This window comes from Taudactylus pleione, unplaced genomic scaffold (assembly GCF_031769625.1).
Source record: "Taudactylus pleione unplaced genomic scaffold, aTauple2 ptg000484l, whole genome shotgun sequence".
NCBI lineage: Eukaryota > Metazoa > Chordata > Amphibia > Anura > Myobatrachidae > Taudactylus > Taudactylus pleione.
This window is the reverse complement of record NW_028284886.1, coordinates 996,624-1,016,476: the sequence shown is the minus strand read 5'-3', so window position 1 is coordinate 1,016,476 and position 19,853 is coordinate 996,624. Positions and strand designations below refer to the sequence as shown.

At 45.7% G+C, this 19,853-nt stretch overlaps 1 protein-coding gene across 1 annotated transcript in view; it reads left to right on the top strand.

Annotated features, from left to right (window-relative positions):
• The window catches only part of NUP210L (nucleoporin 210 like), a 106,616-nt gene that overhangs the window by 43,880 nt on the left and 42,883 nt on the right, over positions 1-19,853 (top strand). The window contains exons 25-34 of the mRNA XM_088449433.1: positions 745-924; positions 2,144-2,224; positions 4,339-4,470; positions 4,559-4,711; positions 4,803-4,894; positions 5,629-5,803; positions 8,882-9,057; positions 10,837-11,057; positions 14,384-14,520; positions 16,993-17,119. Coding sequence (XP_088305559.1) covers positions 745-924; positions 2,144-2,224; positions 4,339-4,470; positions 4,559-4,711; positions 4,803-4,894; positions 5,629-5,803; positions 8,882-9,057; positions 10,837-11,057; positions 14,384-14,520; positions 16,993-17,119 — 1,474 coding nt within the window. The remainder of the gene's footprint in view (positions 1-744; positions 925-2,143; positions 2,225-4,338; positions 4,471-4,558; positions 4,712-4,802; positions 4,895-5,628; positions 5,804-8,881; positions 9,058-10,836; positions 11,058-14,383; positions 14,521-16,992; positions 17,120-19,853) is intronic.

Sequence of the window (19,853 nt, the reverse complement as noted above, 5' to 3'; positions counted from 1 at the left end):
ATCTGTTACCATGACACATTGCCAGATCATCTGTTACCATGACACATTGCCAGATGATCTGTTACCATGACACACTACAGACTCCTCAAAAAAACCAAAAGACAAAAAAACAAAGACATAACAAAGTCTTCATAGCAATAAAAATGAAGATATATTTTATTGTAATTATGTCTCATTCCTTATGACCCAGACCGACTTGCAACTAGCTCTTCGCACTCTTTCTGTGGCAGGATGCGACCCTAATAGTGTCCGATCTGTCTGTGGCATATTAATACAATTAAGATAATGTATGTGAGAATATAAAGGCAACATATGATGTGATACAAATCGTTATTGGTAAAGCTGGGTACACACAACACACACTTATGTGTGTACCCAGCGATGTCGCCGACAATCCCAGCGCCGATGGCTCGACATATCGGGTGGACCGTACACGCTGGGGGTTCTGGTGTCCAACCGGCCGATATGCCGGTCCCCCCGCATAGCGCTGCATCTTACAACGGCTGATCTTACATGCTGCACATAAGCTCAGGCGATGAGGCTGATGGCCCCACGGGAGCGCGCACTACACCATGTACTATATACACACTACACATGTTTAACGATTTGTCATTCCGATGTGTCGGAATCGGCCAAATTGTTAAATATATTGTGTAGTGTGTAGGGGCCTGTAGACTAAACATTAAACCCAATGCACTTCAGCCAGCTGCTGGTATATCTCTGTTTATGGATTGATGATTCTAGGTTATGTCAGAGGGAGGGCCGCAGCCTCAGTCCGCTATTCAGTTCTCTATATCTAACAGCAGCGTGGCCACCGTAAATGAAGTGGGCCAGGTGACCGGAATCGCTGTTGGCACCACCAAGGTCACTGGGGTCATTCAGGTCCTGAATGAGGACAACGAACATGCTCAGATCTTTTCTCAGGTAACCTGGTTAAACTTATGTGTTCTGAAGGCAATTCATATAGAAATGCCAGTGTTCTTCATGCAAATCTATAAATTAGTGGTATTTATCCAGGCTGACCATATTTCTGCAAGTCCTCAATGGGACACCTGATAATTTTAATACACTAAAATACTTCACTCAGCAGCGGCAGCTCAGAGGATGAAGGCAGATCACACTTTGTAAAGTTGATAATGTCTCATTGGGAGCAGCTGGCTGAGGGTAGGCTGAGTGCACCCTATTATATGCACCACCTGACCCTAGTATATGCACCACCTGACCCGAGTATGTGCACCACCTGACCCTAGTATGTGCACCACCTAACCCTAGTGCTTGCACCACCTGATCCTAGTACTGTACATACACCACCTGACCCTATTATGTGCATTACCTGATCTTAGTACATGCACCACCTGACCCTAGTATGTGCATCACCTGATCCTTGTACATGCACCACCCGACCCTATTATGTGCATCACCTAACCCTAGTACATGCACCACCTGACCCAAGTACATGCACCATCTGACACTAGTATGTGCACCATCTGACACTAGTATGTGCACCACCTGACCCTAGTGCGTGCACCACCTGACCTGGAATGGATATGGGATGCCGGCACTCGGTATCATGGCGGTCAAAATCCAGATGTCAGCATCCCGACAGGGTTAGTATACCGACACCTGTCGGTCGGTATCCTAACCCTCCCCATCTCCCTACCCCTAACCCTCCATTCCTGGTGCCAAAACCTAATCTCCCCCTCCCCGCACCGTAAACATAACCCTCCCTTCTTAGTGCCTAACCCTCCCCCTAACACCACTACTTACCTTTGGGATGCTGGCGGCTGGGAAGCTGGCGCCGGAATTCTGACAAGTGTCGGGATTCTAGCGTAGGTATTCTGACCACCGGCATCCCCGTTGTCGGGATACTGAACGAATCCCCCTGATTGTAGTACACATTCTACCTGCAATAAAATTAGTAAAATGGGGAATGTGACAATTTGGACAGGTCTCGCAGAGCAATATAAAAGATTTTACTGTCACAAGGAAACACAGAACGTATGGTCACCCTATATTTACCACTAATACAACTTTACCTCTATCTGTACAAGGGATGAGTAGGGCACCTTTCATTTTCTGTCTCAGCGTAACATAAGTATATCTCCATATTATGTCTGTAACGCCGATTCTCTTTACGCTCTAGGCTGAGATGCTGGTGGAAGTCATTGAGCTGAAAGCAATGAGGATCCATGCGCCTGCTACCCGCCTCATTGCAGGCTCTGAGGTCTGTGACGCAGCCAACTGTGTTTGTGCTCAGCAATGACATAATCTGACCAAATAGCCAAACCTTATTCATGAAACATAGAATTTAATAGCAGATAAGAACCTTTTGGCCCATCTAGTCTGCCCATTTAGGGTTAGCTTATTAGGTTTAGGGGTTTGGTTAGGGTCGGGGGTTAAGTTATGTTTTTAGAGGGTTAGTCAGTTTGGGTATTATTGTTAGGGTATTAGAGCTAGGAGATAGTGTTAGGGAGTTAGGGTATTAGGGGTTTGTTAGAGCCAGGGGTTAAGAGGTCACAGAGAATGTGTGTATGTGTGTATATATATACAGGTTGAGTCTCCCATATCCAAATATTCCGAAATACGGAATATTCCGAAATACGGAATAATTTTGGCATGACTGAGATAATGAAACCTTTGATTTTTGATGGTGCAATGTACACAAACTTTGTCTAAGGCACAAATTATTATTAATATTGTATAAAATAACCTTCAGGCTCTGTGTATAGGGTGTATATGAAACATAAATGAAATTCTTGTATGCACACACACTTTTTTTGAGCCACAAAATTATTGAAAATATTGTATAAAATTACCTGCAGGCTGTGTGTATAAGGTGTATATAACACATAAATGCATTCTGTGTGTAAATTGGGGTCCCATTCTCAAGATATCTCAAAATACGGAATAATCCATTATCCAAAATACCCCTGGTCCCAATCACTTTGGATATGGGAGACTCAACCTGTATGTGTATGTGTATGTATATATATATAAATAAATATATATATATATCCAATAAATGGGCAATAATAGTTGTTTCCTCACAATACTGAGGCCTTGGGTGCAATTCCCATTAGAGTACTATCTGCATACAGTTTTACATACTCCATGCGTTTGCACTGTAGCACTCTGCAGGGTTCTCATCAAATATCTGAGTTTATGAAGTACATGTATGGGGCCCACCTTAAGACCTCCATTGGTTTATTGCAGATTAATACCTTAAACATCCTTACTAAACTTAGCACTTAGCTTATCTAATAAATAAAGAGACAGACACAAATACATCTTGGCTAAAAGGTCACAGCTTTTATTTATCAATTAAATAATTCACCTAACCGAGGTGGCCAGGAGACGCTGCATACTCAGTTCTAGCTTTCAAGCTTGAGACATACACTGGGAACGACTGAAATGCTCCCCCTAAAGACGCACCTACGTTGCGTCCCTCCTGGGCATAGTCTGAGCGCTTCCGTACAAAAGCGCTTGGGTCCCCCCGTCCGAGAAGGACAAACTCGCCTTAATACATCGAGGTCCAGCGCCCTTACAATGCTCTCTTGCGCCACAATAAAGCCACTGAGATGCAGCGTTCTCCCGCCATGCTGCGCCTTCCCTGAATCAGGGAGAAAAAGTTAGCACAACAAAACACCAGCAGCAAAGCTTTGGGCGGGAGGGTGGGCCCCAGAAATGACAAAGAGGCTGATCACATGCACAACCACCTCTTATATACATAATCCTCAAACACACCCACAATTCACTCCACTGGTCAGATAACCAACCACCTGACCAATAACACAGCTAATCTACCTAGTAACAAGGCTGTCAAGACAGCCAAATCAGCAAAAAATCCAGGATTCTTATTTATTCCCAAACCTATACGGCTTTCGCCTGCTATTACCATTGGTATAAAGCAGACTTGCCCACACAGCCTGGCTACATGCTGCAAAATGCAGTGATTGGCCACATTGCACAACGTGGGCACTGGACAGGATCCAGAAAGGATCTCACAGAATTTCCAGTGGACTAGGCCAGCATAATATATGGGAGAAGTAGACCGTAACACAATATACATTTAATAGTAAAAGTATCTATTTACTGGTAAGGAGTACATATTTAAGGTGAGCAAAGATGGTATTACCTTTGTCTCCCTCTTTCCCTTGCTATCCTGCAATAAGAAGGGAAGGGCTGATAGAGAAAGGAAAGGCTGGTGTTGTCAGAATACTATAGCACTTATGGATGCACATTGTTGTCTATGTACAAGGTCTTATTACGTACTTAAGCTGTATCTTCAGTGCACGCTTTGGCTTTCTCCTGGTGATGATCCCATCTCTCCTAATGTAGATGCCTGTGTACGTGATGGGGCTCTCCAGTAGCCAAACTCCATTTTCCTTCAGCAACTCGCAGCCTCCCCTGCAATTCTACTGGTCACTGAATAAGAGGGATGTAGTAACCCTAGAGCCGCGTATGGCCGAGGTGAGGCCTGCTGTACAGGAGTAAAATGTGGCGTCTTCTAATCTCCTGTATGAACACAGATAAAGCTAGAACTCTGCACGTTTTATAGGTTTCACTACAACTGCGCCCGGAGTTAAACTTTGCTCAGCTGGTTCGGACTCGAGCCGCCGGTCGTGTAAGCCTGCGAGTGACGGTGCGCTCTCTATCTGCTGGGCAGTTTGAGGGTAATATCACCGTGCTAACAGACCAAATACAAATAGCGGTGAGCGAATCTGCTTTTGTCCTCTCTATACTTTGTAGCAGCAGTTTCGGTCATGTTTTATGCTTCTTAGTTTAATGTCTTATTATAACAGGTCTTACGTTGTCTCTCGCTGGTGTCACCCGAATGCTCGGCTCAGCACATCCTCATGGCCCCATATTCCCAGCTCACTGTGACCACAAACATGTAAGAGACATACCGACCTGCCACAATTCCACAACTTTGGAATGATTCTCTCTTTGGGGTCTATGTACTAAGCTTTGGAGAGAGATAAAGTACCAACCAATCAGCTCCTACCTGTCATTTGTCAAACACAGCCTGCACAGTGACAGCTAGGAGCTGATTGGTTGGTACTTTATCTCCATCCACTTTTATGTCTCCCCAAGACTTAGGGCCTGATTCAGAGCCGCTCGCTATTTGCGAGCGCACGCTTGAATCAGGGCGGGGAGTATTTATTTATTTTTTTTCCTGTCCGCTCGCTAAGATGTGATTGCCCACCCACAGCTAGTGGGAGCGGGCAGGAGATGGTCGCGATTATCACAACCATCGGCATTACGAGGAGACCCTAAGGTAGGGTCTCGGCACTCACAATGCCCATGGACTTCCAGCTCTAATAGAGCCGGAAGTCCACTACTGACATCACGAGTGATGTCAGTAGGGCCGCCCACAAATGGCAGGCGTTCCTTCGGGAACGCATCACTTTGTTAAGCCACCCCCCCTACCCGCCTACAAAAGGGGCGAGCTGTCGATCAACATCGACAGACGCCCCGTTTTGCTGCGAGCCACAGAGCGAGTGAAGGTCTCACTCGCTACGGGGCACGCGCACTGGGCCATCGACCCGCTTGCGAGCGGGTCTGAATCAGGCCCTTAGTACATAGACCCCTTTGCCTGGAAGCATGATCTCAATCTTTGCTATTTAGGGATGGAGAAACTGCAGTTACTCCCAGCATCCTCCAGTACTTCCCCAACTCCTCAGTGATTGAAGTTGATAGAAAAGGATACCTGAAAGCTGGAGGCATCACCGGACCCAGTATCTTGCTGATCACAATCAAAGAACCATTTGGAGTTACCCAGAGTATTGTTACTGGATTACAGGTAGGATAGAATGTAAAAAAATACATTTCTTTTATATCCTATAAGGGGGACACTGACAATGAGGATATAGAGCCCCACTTGGGAACTTGGCACTTAATTCAGAATCTGTACAAAGACTGAACTCCGGTCCTGCTGTGTTCTCCTTCACAGATGCAGAGAGATTTGTTTGTCTTAAGTGCCCAGGGGAATAGGATGCTTCTGCCAATGGTATAATTTATTAAAGTGATAGTTCTCTTTTATATGACTTGATTAACTCTTTAACCACTGTGGCAGCTTCTGTGTGTTATGCCTTAAGCATGCTGCAGAGTTGCTATTTTGGTACCTCCCACTGCAGCCCCCCCCAAAAAAAAGAATCCTAGGAGACCACATAGCACATTTGTATAGGACATGACTATTCTGACTAAGAATGTGGCAGCTATTAGAGACACCACAGACAGAAGATTCACCTGGACCCATCCTAGCATTGGCTTGCTTTAACAAGACAAAGGAGAAATTATCAGAGCTGCTGCTTACAGTCAGGTGAACAAAGGTCTGGATTACTAACCTTGGTTGAGCACATTCTTGAGTAGTCAGGATATCTAGGGGATACGACTCAGGATACTGGCTACATTGGGTCTAGGAACTAGGATTTGAAGTTCTACAGTCTTTGGTGCACTGTCCTCTCTGGCTTAAGGACTGAGAAGCAGATGTAGGGTCTATGAGGAACTGGATAAGATTATTAGTCTGGAAAAAGAGCAGAAGTGGGGTTTGTCATTCTATTCAAATCTCTTCTTGATCCAAAAGCCAGACTGATCTTTTCATCCCATTTTGAACCTCAAATTCTTAAATACCAAATTGTGGGTGAACAGTGGGCCTGATTCAGAGCCGTTCGCTATTTGCGGTCGTTCGTTTAAAAACAAGGGGTGGCTATTCAAATGTTCCGTACGCACATTGCAGTCTGTTCACACCTCTAAGTCTGAACGAGCGTGCAAAACATACGCTCGTTTATTTGTTAAAAACGCCCCCTGGCCGCTCGCATCCTACGTCATGTCCGCTATTTATTAGATTAATCGAGTACATCGACCAGCGTATGAACTGCTCGCTATTCTTGTGGTTGGTGTTTGCTACCACAAATTTGCGAGCAGTTCTGGCTCTAAAATAACCCAGTGACGTGGTCAATGGCGCTGCTGTTTTAAATATACACACCCATAAAACGCCCGTTTTGACCTTTAAGCACGCCTGCGTTCGGATCTCCACTCCCCATTTTCAAGCACCATCCCCTGTTACCACCCACATACGCCTCATTCTGTCACTCAAAATAGCAGGCACTCGCTATATAGCGTACAAACGATTTTCGGCCGCACTGACTGGTTCGCGCATGCGTACTAAAAACCGTACGCATGCGCAGATGTGCAAACATCGCTCGGAACGAGCGTACTGCCGCTAACGAGCGGCTCTGAATGAGGGCCAGTTTCTTTATAAACTCCAAAAACTAAATAAAGTCTATGAGGTTGGTCAGCCACACTATGGTGCAGATTGAGTTCATGGTCTCCATGGACAAAAAGAATGCGTACCTGAAAAGATCACCAAGAGTTTCTCAGATTCATAGTTTGGGCTTATTATTTTCATATTTTATCTTTGTCTGGCAATAAGGGTGTTTACGAAGATATTGGCAGTCAAGGCTGCTCTCCAAAGGTCCAGGGGGTGACCATTATACCTTACCTGAGTGATCTGTTGATCACTATGGAGTTGCCGACTTTTCTGAAGGCTCATGTATGAGCCAAAAACCGTAAATTCCCTTTGGTTGGTAAGAAACTACAGAAAAATCAGATTTCCAGAGGATTGTTTTTTTAGGGTTGCTGTTCGATACAAGATAGTAGAAGGTGTTCTTACTAGAAGATATTCTCAACTAAATATATATACTAGATATTCTTACTAAAAATATTCTCAACCTTTTGATGTGGTCCTCCATTCAAGTGTATTTAATAAAGGTCATATTGACATGGAACATATCTCGCCATCACTTCACCAGCCAGTTCATCACACTGTCTCCTGGAACACATCAGTAATTTCTTGGATGGTTGGGGGACCAAAACCTCAAGAAAGGTCACTTCTTTGCCATTTGGGGCTGAACAAATGTGATGACAGATAGCAGACTTTTGGGCTGGAGGGGTTTCATGCTTCATTCACATTGTCAAGGCCTTTCAAATCTTTCACTCTATGGCCCTCATTCAGACCCGGTCGCAAGCGCCGAGCGCTCACAACCAAATCGATGTTTAGGCCATGCGCACGCGCAGCGGCCACACTGCGCGTGCGCAAGCCCCGGAGCGAGAGACAAATTCTCTCGCTCCGGGGGTCTCTATAAAAGAAGCGGCTGTCGATGTTGATCAACAGCTCGCCCCGTTTTGTAGGCGAAAACATCGGTACCATCGGAGCCTCAATCACATTTAAGGCATATCAGACCTCACTCGCAAACTGCTAAACTTCCTGTCGGTATCTAGAGCTCAGGCTGCGCATTCCCCTGTAATGGCGTTCAAATGCACTGACACCTCTGCGTTCGCTCGACCACCCCCCGTCACCCCCCAGAACGGTACTTCCTGTCAATCACTCTGCGATGGGTCTGCGTACACACTGCAATCTCATTCTCGATCGCAGTGGCTAGTTCGCGTACTACAATGCATGCGCAGATTGCAAAAAACGGCCGACTGCGTGCGTCTTAGCACTTGCAATCCTTGCTGAATCATGCCCAGAGGACCCAGGTTGATAGCAGTGATAGTAGCTGAGGAGGTTTGGAAGTTTGGCTAGGTTGGCTCAAGCCTGAGACTAGCGTGGTTGTTATTCCAGGTTTGACAAGGGCGTATTCCTTGCTACTACAGGTGTCCTGCAGAGGAAGTTATGGAAACACTACAAAAAGAACTTTGTGCCATATTTGGTTTATGTTAGCTATGTGCCATGTTACGTTTAATAAAGAAATAAAGAAATAGTCTATTATGTTTCCTACTGTATATGATGTATAGACTGGTAAAGTTTGATGATAAGGATCAGGAGGTCAACTGTTTACCGTATATCCCATCTCTCTGTATGTAAAACCTTTTCCAGGTGGCTCCTGTGTCCTACTTTAGAATCGAGGTAACACCCAAGCTCCATACTAAAAGCGGCCTTCCCCTGGCATCATTGCCCCTCGGGATCACCTTGAGGCTCGTGGTCTTCTTTTACTCCAGCATTGGGCAGATATTCCACGCCCAGGCAACTCAGCTTGGCTTTTCCATGAACAGGTACACAGAGGATGCATACTGTGTATAGATACTGTTATATAAACCTGGCATGAGTTCCAGGGGATGTAGTTTATATCCCGACAGCAGAAATCCGACAAGGGACTTAAGATAGGTGTCTTATACCGACGCCTATCTTAATTCCGATGCCGGAATGCCGAAGGACGCTGGCCCGATCGAGGTAAGTCCAGCCGTCCTTAGCCACAAGGGGGAGGATTAAGTTTAGGCACCCCTGGGGGGACTTAGGGTTAGGCACCCCCCGGGAAGGGTTAGGCTAGGGGAAGGGGGGTTAGGGTTAGGTGCCACTGGGGGGAGGTTAGGATTAGGCACCCCCCCAGGAGGGCTAGGTTTAGGGTGCGGGAGGGGGAGGGTTAGGTGTAGGCAATCCCACGGGGAACTTAAGGTTAGACACCCCTAAGGAAGGGTTAGGGGGGGGGAGAATCTCGACGGAGCATGTTAGGGTACTTACATGCTCCATCGGGCTTCTCTGTCGGGCTTCCGGTGCCGGGATTTCATATCCAACTCATTTCTGCAGCTGCAATAAATTAAATAATTTATATTCCTAACATTTTAGTAGGCATATAAATGATTTCATTTATTGCAGCTGCAGTAATACAGTGTACAATCACACACAAGGCTACAACTATAGGGATGTTAAAACAACTTAATGATTCTTAATCAATTCAGGTATGTAAGTGTAGCCTCCCTGACCGTGTGGTATGGATGCACCCGCCGTTTCCATGGCAATAGAAACTACTATGATCAGACATTGCACAAATATCAGCTAAAAACTAAGCGCCTGCTTCTGAGCCGATATCCGCTGGTCAATGTTTTCCATCTGCGCTTGCGTCTCTGCAGCTGAAAAGTCGCACAGCGCTTGCGTCCCACAGTGTGATTGAGAAGCATGGTCTTAGAAATGTATTGGGGCGTTCCTGGGTGGTGCCTCGGACTCGGTGACTATTCAGACGCACAAAGATGGTCCGCCTTATGGGCGTGTTATGGGAGTGTCGCAAACTCAGACGCTTAATTGCTTACAGTGGAGGCCCATGCCCTGATGAAGGTTCTGCACCTAGCATGGGGCAGGTGTATGTTTCAATGGCGCGAATGACGGTAGCGTCTAGAGATGCAACAAGCAAGATTGCCGCATCTAAAGATGCACAAAGTTGGTGTCCCAGTCAGTCAGACACGTTACGGCAAAAGAGGCTAAAGTGGTAGCAGAATCGTCCCCTAAATGTTTGTGTTCATATGATAGATGGGTACGGATGCTGGCGTTCCGGATCACGGCAGTCATAATTCCGACGCCGGCATCCCGACAGGGTTAGAAGAATACAGACACCTGTCGGTAGGTATCCTAACCTGCCCCCTCTCCCTACCCTAACCCTCCTTCCCCGGTGCCTGAACCTAACCTCCCCCCCTAGTGCATAAACCTAACCCTCCCCCTAGTGCCTAACACTAACCCGGCTATTTACCTTTGGGATGCCGGCACCAGGACATTGACAGGTGTCAGGATTCCATTGCCTGTATTCTGACCACCAGAATCCCCACGGTTGGGATATTGATCGCATCCCGACTGTGATATCCTGCGCCATAGCGAGAGCTTGTGCAATGTTTACCCTGTGGGTGTATTAGCGGGGACGATGTGGGGCGTTCTCATTCTGCAATGGATGTTGAGGGGCTCCTCAGAGGCACCATAGCTGTACCATACATGTTTACTTTACGTTATATTTGCTGAATATACTGAATAGTACATTGTCATTTTTAATTCTTTTTTCTCTCTGACAGAGATGATCTCTTGCTGATAGAACCGGAAATGAAGAATTACACCTTTCTAGTGACAACACTGACACCAGGTGTAACGCTTCTGAGGATGTGGGATAAAGCGCACCCAGGAATGGCAGATTTTGTGCCAATTTCTGTAGAAGATGCGATATACCCAGAGTTCACACAGCCCTACAGAGTCGGAGAAGTCATCTGCTTCAGCACAGAGCTGGTCAACAGCAACAGTGAGAATGCTAAAATGTATTAATCAAATCAACAAAATATTGGCACGCCCCTAATCCACCCAGCAATGCCCCTAGTCTGCCTAGCCACGCCCCCAATCTATCCAGTCATGCTACAGATGTCCAAAGGCCGCACCTCCGTTAAGTAAATCAACCCCTTTGACGTATCTCAATCTGGGGGGACTAACATAGCTTTTTGAGGGTATTATTGATGTTATGGGTTTGGAAATAAATAGATTATGGATTGATGGATGAGTTTGTTACATAACACACTGAGCTCTGGTCCCTCAGATAGAAGCAGCGCTCACTGGAAGTAGTTGGCTATTTTATCTCTGGATGGGTGTGGCTATGTGGATTAGGGTGTGTTTTGTATGAAATGTGGGTGTGGCTTGTTCATGGTATTTTTTTCCCCCAATGTTCCTGAGCAAAACTGGGGGGTATGTTTATACCTACTTCCAGATAAGTAAGATGGAAGATCCTGGCGGGCGCTTCTGTGTAACTTCTTAGTGACCAGTCCACATTTAAGGACAAGTAAGTGCTGTCATTTTAGAGTATTTCAATTCAGCATGATGAGTTTTACTTCTGGAAGGAATTAATTCTCAGTACTGGATTCTTAGATACGATATAATGCATGGAGAGTAGGTGAGTGGGGGCCAGCGCTGGACGACTGCGGGACGGCAAAGCTTCGGGAGCAGAGTGCGCTAAGAAGCCCATAGGCTTCTATAGGGTAACACCAGGTTTTTGTGCTGTTACCGACTGCACCGATAAAAGGCCCTGATTCAGAGGCGCTCGCAAAAAGCAAGCGCTGGCTCTGAATCAGGGCGGCCGCTGTTTTTTTTAGTTGCGGCTACCCACAGCTTATGTGAGCGGCCAGGTGATGGTCGTGATGGTCAAGACCATCGCGACCATCGGGCTTGCGACGAGACCCTTGCGGTCACAATTATCGCTACCGTCGGCATTGTGAGGAGGCCCTAAGGTAGGATCTCGGCATTCGCAATGCCGAGTGGACTTCCAGCTCTAATAGATCAGGAAGTCCACCTACTGACATCACTCATGATGTCAGTAGGGCCGCCCACATACGGCAGGCGTTCCTGCAGGAACGCCTCCGTTTGCCCAGCCACCCCCCCCCCCCCGGATTCCAAATGGGGCGAGCTGTCGATCAACATCGACAGCTTCCCCTTTTGGATGCGAGCGCCGGAGCGAGTGCTTTGTGCGCTCGCTCCGGGGCTCGTGCACGCGCAGTGCGCACTGGCGCACCATCGACCCGCTTGCGACCGCTATGTGCTTGCGAGCGGGTCTGAATCAGGCCCAAAGTGCGGTCAGGGCTTAGTACATATGGAAATGCGGTAGAAACCCAGTTTTCAGGGTTTTTACCGCATTTTTCCTTTAGTACATCCCAGTCTAAGAAACTTATGAGAGTGAAAACTGTTGATGTCATCCGGAGGGAGAGGCCCATGAATCAGAGAAGTTTAATGTAGACTTTTATTAAGGCGAATAGCATGCAGGTGTGTTGTGTACATGGACGCATTAGCTTAGGGAACTTACAGCACACATAGAGGGCCTGATTCAGAGCCGTTCGCTATTTGCGGTCGTTCGTTCAAAAACAAGTCTGTTCACACCTCTAAGTCTGAACGAGCGAGCAAAACATACGCTCGTTTATTTGATAAAAACGCCCCCTGGCCGCACGCACCATACGTCATGTCCGCTATTTATTAGATTAATCGAGTACATCGTACAGCGTATGAACTGCTCGCTATTCTTGTGGTTGGTGTTTTCAACCGCTATTTTGCGAGCAGTTCTGAGTTAAAAAAAACCAAGTGACGTGGTCAATGACGCTGCTGTATTAATTACAGTTATCATGGATACACAACGTGTGCGTGTGTGAGAAGAGGGTATCAACTGGGAAGAAAATCTCGAAGGTTAAAAATTCCTCAGAAAAAAGAATATGCAGCCTAAAATAACTGGGTTCATCATTGCTCCCTCCTGACCTAGTATATTAAGATGAAGAGAAAATAATACTATTTATTTGGTGGTCAGAAAAACCTCCTGGCAGACCTTGGTGGTAAAACCACCCACTTCTCATAGGTGATACTACTGTCCAAAAAAAAAGGTGAATTGTTAGGTGTGTGACCAAAGCAAATGAAAGGGAACAAGGGGGCTCCTGAGTCAGTCACCATTTTGTATTTTGATATTATTCTCCTAAGCAGAGCACGCACACCAAGGGGGAAGTCATTCGTTTCTATCGTGGCTGTTAGCAGTGGGCGCCCAACGAAGCAATTAAATTGTTGCGCCGATTGGACGCGAGTGTCTTGACCGCCCACATTTCTGCTCACTGCCTCCTCAGGTGATGAGAAGAAATGTGCAAAAAGTTCAGCTTTTGAGCGTCCTACGCAGTACTTTAAATGGGTTTTGGACGCGACATGCGCAATAATTAATGGGTGCTCAGTTGGGGAAGGGAAGTGTAATTTGGGATAACCCCACACACGCACACAAACACACATATACACACACCACCACTGAAACCAACCACAGTTGTGTGAATGTAGCGAGGAGGGAAGGCGTGCCAGGTTAATACATAATTTGGGAGGTTGAATGCCCCTTTGTGGATGGATAATTTTGGACCTCTCATGGATGGATAGTCTTGTGACTGTGTGAATCACTGCTCTCATTCTTCAAATGGAAATGCACAACTTTTTCCCTAATTTAAACCTTAATGGTCAATGTACCATAACTCATTAAGAAGGTCAACTACTTAAATCTGCAGTGCCACCTAGAAAACTTTTCTAGGATGGCCCCTCCAAGCCGAAGCCCAGGGGAAAAACTGTTCTGTGTAATCTACCTGTTCTGTAATACAGAAGCAATTCTGTTACCAGTCTTTATTTAAAGTTTCAGGAGTGCATGAACAAGCCACTAGAACTAGATTACTATGGAGGGGGATAATGATAGAAGTATGCTGAACTAAAAACCACCTACCTGAGAGTAGATGTTTACATTTTGCCATTAAAGACCGAAAACAGTGACAGCTGGCTCTCTTCCCCATGTATCTCCTTGGTGCCGATTCAAACCTTACACAAGTACTAGGGCAGATGAGTTGGCTGGTTATGAGCTGGGGTTGCAATTTACTGGAATCGGTGATAAAATAAAAAAGTTAATCACCTGTAGCTAATAAGTTGCTATAGGAGGCAGGTAAGTGGTTTGAAGTTTAATATACTTTTCCTAGTAGGTATCTATCAGCTTATTAATATGATACAAGACGACACTTGTTTTTTTCCACCTTATGAATATGGTTGTTTTCACTCAAGTACAACGCAACCCTCTCTCTTCACCAGATGAGCCGGGGGTCTGGCAGGTGTCAACAAGTCAGATCCTGCTGTTAGATGGAGTAACAGGTGCCGCTGTGGCTTGCAGTAAAGGAATCACAACTCTCTTCTATATTATCCCAGGGTTGTTAACAACATACAGGCAGGTGAGAGCTGGTACAGTGACTGATTGAGGTTTCTGACAATGTAGTGCTGAAGGAATAGAGGGGAAAATGCTGAACAGTAATATTCTACGACACACAACAGGGGGTAGTCTTGTGCCATTATTTACAGCATCCCAAATGCAGGCCTGCAGCATGTACATTAAGGCACATCTGTGCTTGCCTGTGGACAAGTGGACGCAATGGTAATATTTACGCAGATTAAGCGATTCTTAGCCATTGCGTATGTGTGTCAGTTGCACTGCGCACGTGCATCGATTGAGTTGCGATTACGCTCACATTGAGGATCGTTTGGGGGAGGTAACGTGCTGGTTAGAAAAACGCAGGAGCGTCAGACCGTTTAAACGCTGTTTTCTGGGTATCCATACATTAACCACTGGGTCGCAGCAGGAGAGCCCTCTGTGTCAGGAGACCCACTGTGTCTGCGGCATCTTAGACTTATGGTGCGTACACACTGTACGATCAGTCAGCGATAACAATATCGCTAACTGATCGTCCTGCACCCTCGTGATGTGCTGGATGATGATCGTTATCATTCATCCAGCACACCACCAACCCACCAACGACGGGCCAGCGACCCTATGTAACCTGGTCGATATCAACCAGGTGGGCCTGCATGCACTGTCGATGGTCGATATCGTTATCATCCGTACGTGACCGCGCATCGCTGGTCATTTGAGGGTTGGTAGGCACCAATAAATGAACGATCTGAACGATAACGATATGGTCAATATCGTTCATATCGTGACTTTTTATCGTATCGTGTGTACGCACCATTACTCAGAAGTTCAATGGCCAACTGATCTTCGTTCGATGTTTCTGGATTTGTGTGTGAGCTGCGGATGAGAGATGCTTTCAGTGGGCGTCTCTAAGCACTGGATGGCGAGTGACTCATTAGCATATTTTTGCATGCAATTGCGAATCCGTGAGAGATCGCATTTGCAAAAGATGGCATTTGCTTCCATATCTGAATCAAGCCCATGGTTCACTATTAATTGAATCCTCCAAATTTGGATTGGACAGCAATTCATACAATCTATGTAGCTCCCAGAAGTTTGACGCGTTTCGCCAGACACAGCCTGCTTCATCAGATATGGAAACTTATTTTAGTGCATTCAAGTTCATGTGTAAAAGACTCATATGAACTTGCACATACCATGGGTTAGGTTCTGGGCCCCCCTGCCGAAAAACGTAACATTGCTTTTTTTTAATTGGAAATGGTGATAACTTATGGCTTGCATTACTAAAATGAATAGAGTACACATTGTTTGCCTTTAAAAGTGTATATTTAGTGCAAAAAGGATGTCCTCATCCGACATCCTTCCATCCAGATGGAAGATAGCAGAGGGAACGGAACATGCACCGATAGTGCACATAATAAAGCACCCTATTAGCAGAACACTGATAAGCGGGCAAGCCCCCTGTATATGAACCTTGGGCTCTCTACGCCTCTATGCCATGTTTTCCTACACACAGTGGGCAGCACAGGTGCTAAAGGGTCTATTTACTAAGCCTTGGATGGAGATAAAATGAACGGAGATTAAGTCCCAACCAATCAACTCCTAACTGTAATTTTCAAACACTGCCTGTGACATGGCAGTTAGGAGCTGATTGGTTGGGACTTTCTCCATCCACTTTATCTCCATCCAAGGCTTAGTAAATAGACCCCTAAATTCCTGACACATCAGCATTACCTTGCTCTGCGAACAATGGGCCTGATTCAGACCCGCTCGCGAGCGCATAGCGCTCGCAAGCGGGTCGATGGTCGGACAGTGCGCACGCGCGAGCCCCGGAGCGAGTGAGAACTTCACTCGCTCCGGGGCTCGCTACAAAACAGGGCGGCTGTCGATGTTGATCGACAGCTCGCCACGTTTTATAGGCGGGGAGGGGGGGTGGCTGGATAAACTGAGACGTTCCCGAAGGAACACCTGCCGTTTGTGGGCGGCCCTACTGACATCATTCGTGATGTCAGTAGTGAACTTCCTGCTCTATTAGACCAGGAAGTTCACTCGGGCTTGTGGGAACCGAGACCCTACCACAAGGGTCTCGTCGCAAGCCTGATGGTCATGATAATCGCGACCATCGCCAGGCCGATCGCAAAAGCTGTGGGTGGTCACCCACAGCTAAGCGAGCGGCCTGGAGGCAGATTTTTTTTTTAAATCCGCCCTGATTCAGAGCGAGCGCTCGCAAATAGCGTGCGCCTCTAAATCACGCCCAATGGCAACAGCATAACAGCGTGACAAATGAGTAAATTCTATCAGGGTGGAATCTTGGAAGTAATTTTTTAAAAAAAGGTTATGTCCCCATCTGGGATAATGCAACATATTAATTTCATCATCAGAGCGTGTGATATAGAAATTGTTTATATGTACTGTATATAGACCAGGCCAGACCACTTAGCACAGAGAGAATATATTGACGGGATGCAGAAACTTTGTGCTTTGTTCTGTTCCCCAGGTGACGATCGTATCCCCAGAGCCAATGACGGTAAGCGTTATCTCCCCAAGTCACCTCACTAACTTTCCTGGCAGAAGTGAATATAAAGTGCTTGTATCTATCGGCTCCACAGACAGTGATCTGAAAGGTAACATCTGGAAATGTTTCCATGTTATCATATTTTCTGCTTTTTGTCAATAAGTATTAAGTTCAAGAAATGGAAAAATCTATGTGTTTAGTGTTTTTTTTTCTTTTAATGCTAATGCACATATAACTGAAGCTGACTCAGAGTTTGGAGCAAAGTATCAACTTTGCGACTTAACAAAACCATGTTGCACTGTGGGGGGGGGATCAGATATAAAATGGTAGAGAGATTTAGATTTGAGAGGAGTGTGTCCAAACTAAAATCTAAACTGCAGTGTAAAAATAAAGCTGTTTTATGATCACCTGAAAACCTCCATGTAAGATCTCTAGAGTCACTGTGGTGAGGTAATCTGCCAATAACAGCCCCCTGCTGTTCCCTTTAGAGCTAAATACGCTGACCGGTACTTAGGTTGCCGCCAGGACTCAAACATGCGTCTTAGCACTTGCGATCCTTGCTGAATCACACCCTGTGTGTCAGGAGAGCTGCCGAGTCTGCGGCTGGTCAGACTTGCTGCATATGTAGCATGGCTGCCTTCTGTGCGTCGATGGTACCGATGTTTATGCTGTTGCACGTCGTCATACAGATATGAGAAGGCGGCGGTGGGCGGCTCTATGCTCGGCTATGCTTTGGAAAACATTAGCATATTTTAGCAGCTGCGATCTGTGAGAGTACGCGGTTGCATTGTTATTACCGTTCTTCTCTGAATCAGGCCTTTAGTCTTCATGAACCCTAACAGCACATGTTTTACAGATCTCCTCAGTATTACAGGTGAAATACTGCATACACCTGTGCTCCAATTAGATGGTCTGGAAAACATGCACTATTAGGGGAATCAATGGTCTAGACCAGTGGTGTCAAACTCGGGGCCTCCAGCTGCTGTGGGACTACATATCCCAGCATGCCCTAATAGCAAAACTCTGGCAGTGCATGCTGGGACGTGTAGTTCCACTGCAGCTGAAGAACCCCAGTTTGACATTACTGGTCTAGACCATCTATAGTGCTAAATTATTAATACTCCATTACATACACTATCCATTGTACAAGGAGACTAATGTTTATATGTCCACGGCTGGGGCTAAGTTCTTCTGCTGCTCCCCCGGACTTGCTACAATGCTCCTCACAGGAGGGGCCTTGGATTGTTGAATGGTGCCCACATCCAGAAATGAAAAACATTCAGCTCATAAGCAAGTTGGCCCTAGTGCCGCATATCACTGTTTACTGTGATTGCAGAACCTGTATTTGTCTGACATATTACATATACTTCACCTTGTGTGAGGCAGACTATAACTTGCTACATGATAATTATGTCCTCTTCATGGGCTGGCCACACTCAATTTACTATTTAGAATTCCCCCTCTAGAAACCCTGCGTCTCCCCCTGCATTTGTGGGCTTCATGCAAAAGCAGCTAGTATTGACCCTGAATGCAAAAATAAACAATACATGTATTTGCCCCATAGTAAAATGCAGGGGGGTTCCGGTTGCCTGGAAACCCCCATCCCCAGCCCACATCATGATGCCTACAATTGATATAGCATATAATACATAAGTTGCATGTTTTTAAGATGCCCTCAGTGTCCCAAATGAAATTATTAGCTCAACCTGTTGATGTTTTAAAATGTGTCAGTCAGTAATGAATACACTTGTGCACCAACTAGGAGATCGGGAAAACATGCACTGTTGGGGGTGCACTGATATAGACCATCTATAGGTTCAACTATCAATACTGTATAATAATACACTATCCAGTACATAAGGAGACCAATCTGTACATACAGTCAGGTGCATAAATATTGGGACATTGACAGAATTTTCATATTTTGGCCTCTATTCACCACCACAATGGCTTTTAAATGAAACAAACAAGATGTGATTTACCTGCAGACTTTCAGATTTAATTTGAGGATAATTACATCCAAATCAGGTGAATGGTGTAGGAATTACAATGGTTTCTATATGTGCCTCCCACTTTTTAAGGGGCCAAAAGTAATGGGACTATCAACTCAAAAGCTATTTCATGGACAGGTGTGGGCTATTACCTCGTTATTTCATTATCAATTAAGCAGGTAAAAGGTCTGGAGTTGATTCTAGGTGTGACATTTGCATTTGGAATCAGTTGCTGTCGACTCTCAATATGAGATCCAAAGAGCTGTCACTATCGGTGAAACAAGCCATCATTAGGCTGAAAAATCAAAACAAACCCATCAGAGAGATAGCAAAAACATTAGGTGTGGCCAAATCAACTATTTGGAACATTCTTAAAAAGAAAGAACGCACCGGAGAGATCAGCAACACCAAAAGACCCGGAAGACCACGGAAAACAACTGTGGTGGATAACAGAAGAATTATTTCCCTGGTGAAGAAAAACCCCTTCACAACAGTTGGCCAAATCAAGAACACTCTCCAGGAGGTAGATGTATATGTGTCAAAGTCAACAATCAAGAGAAGACTTCACAAGAGTGAATATAGAGGGTTCACCACAAGATGTAAACCATTGGTGAGCCTCAAAAACAGGAAGACCAGATTAGAGTTTGCCAAACAACATCTAAAAAAGCCATTACAGTTCTGGAACAACATCCTATGGACAGATGAGACAGAGATCAACTTGTACCAGAGTGATGGGAAGAGAAGAGTATGGAGAAGGAAAGGAACTGCTCATGATCCAAAACATACCACCTCATCAGTGAAGCATGGTGGTGGTAGTGTCATGGCGTGGGCATGTATGGCTGCCAATGGAAC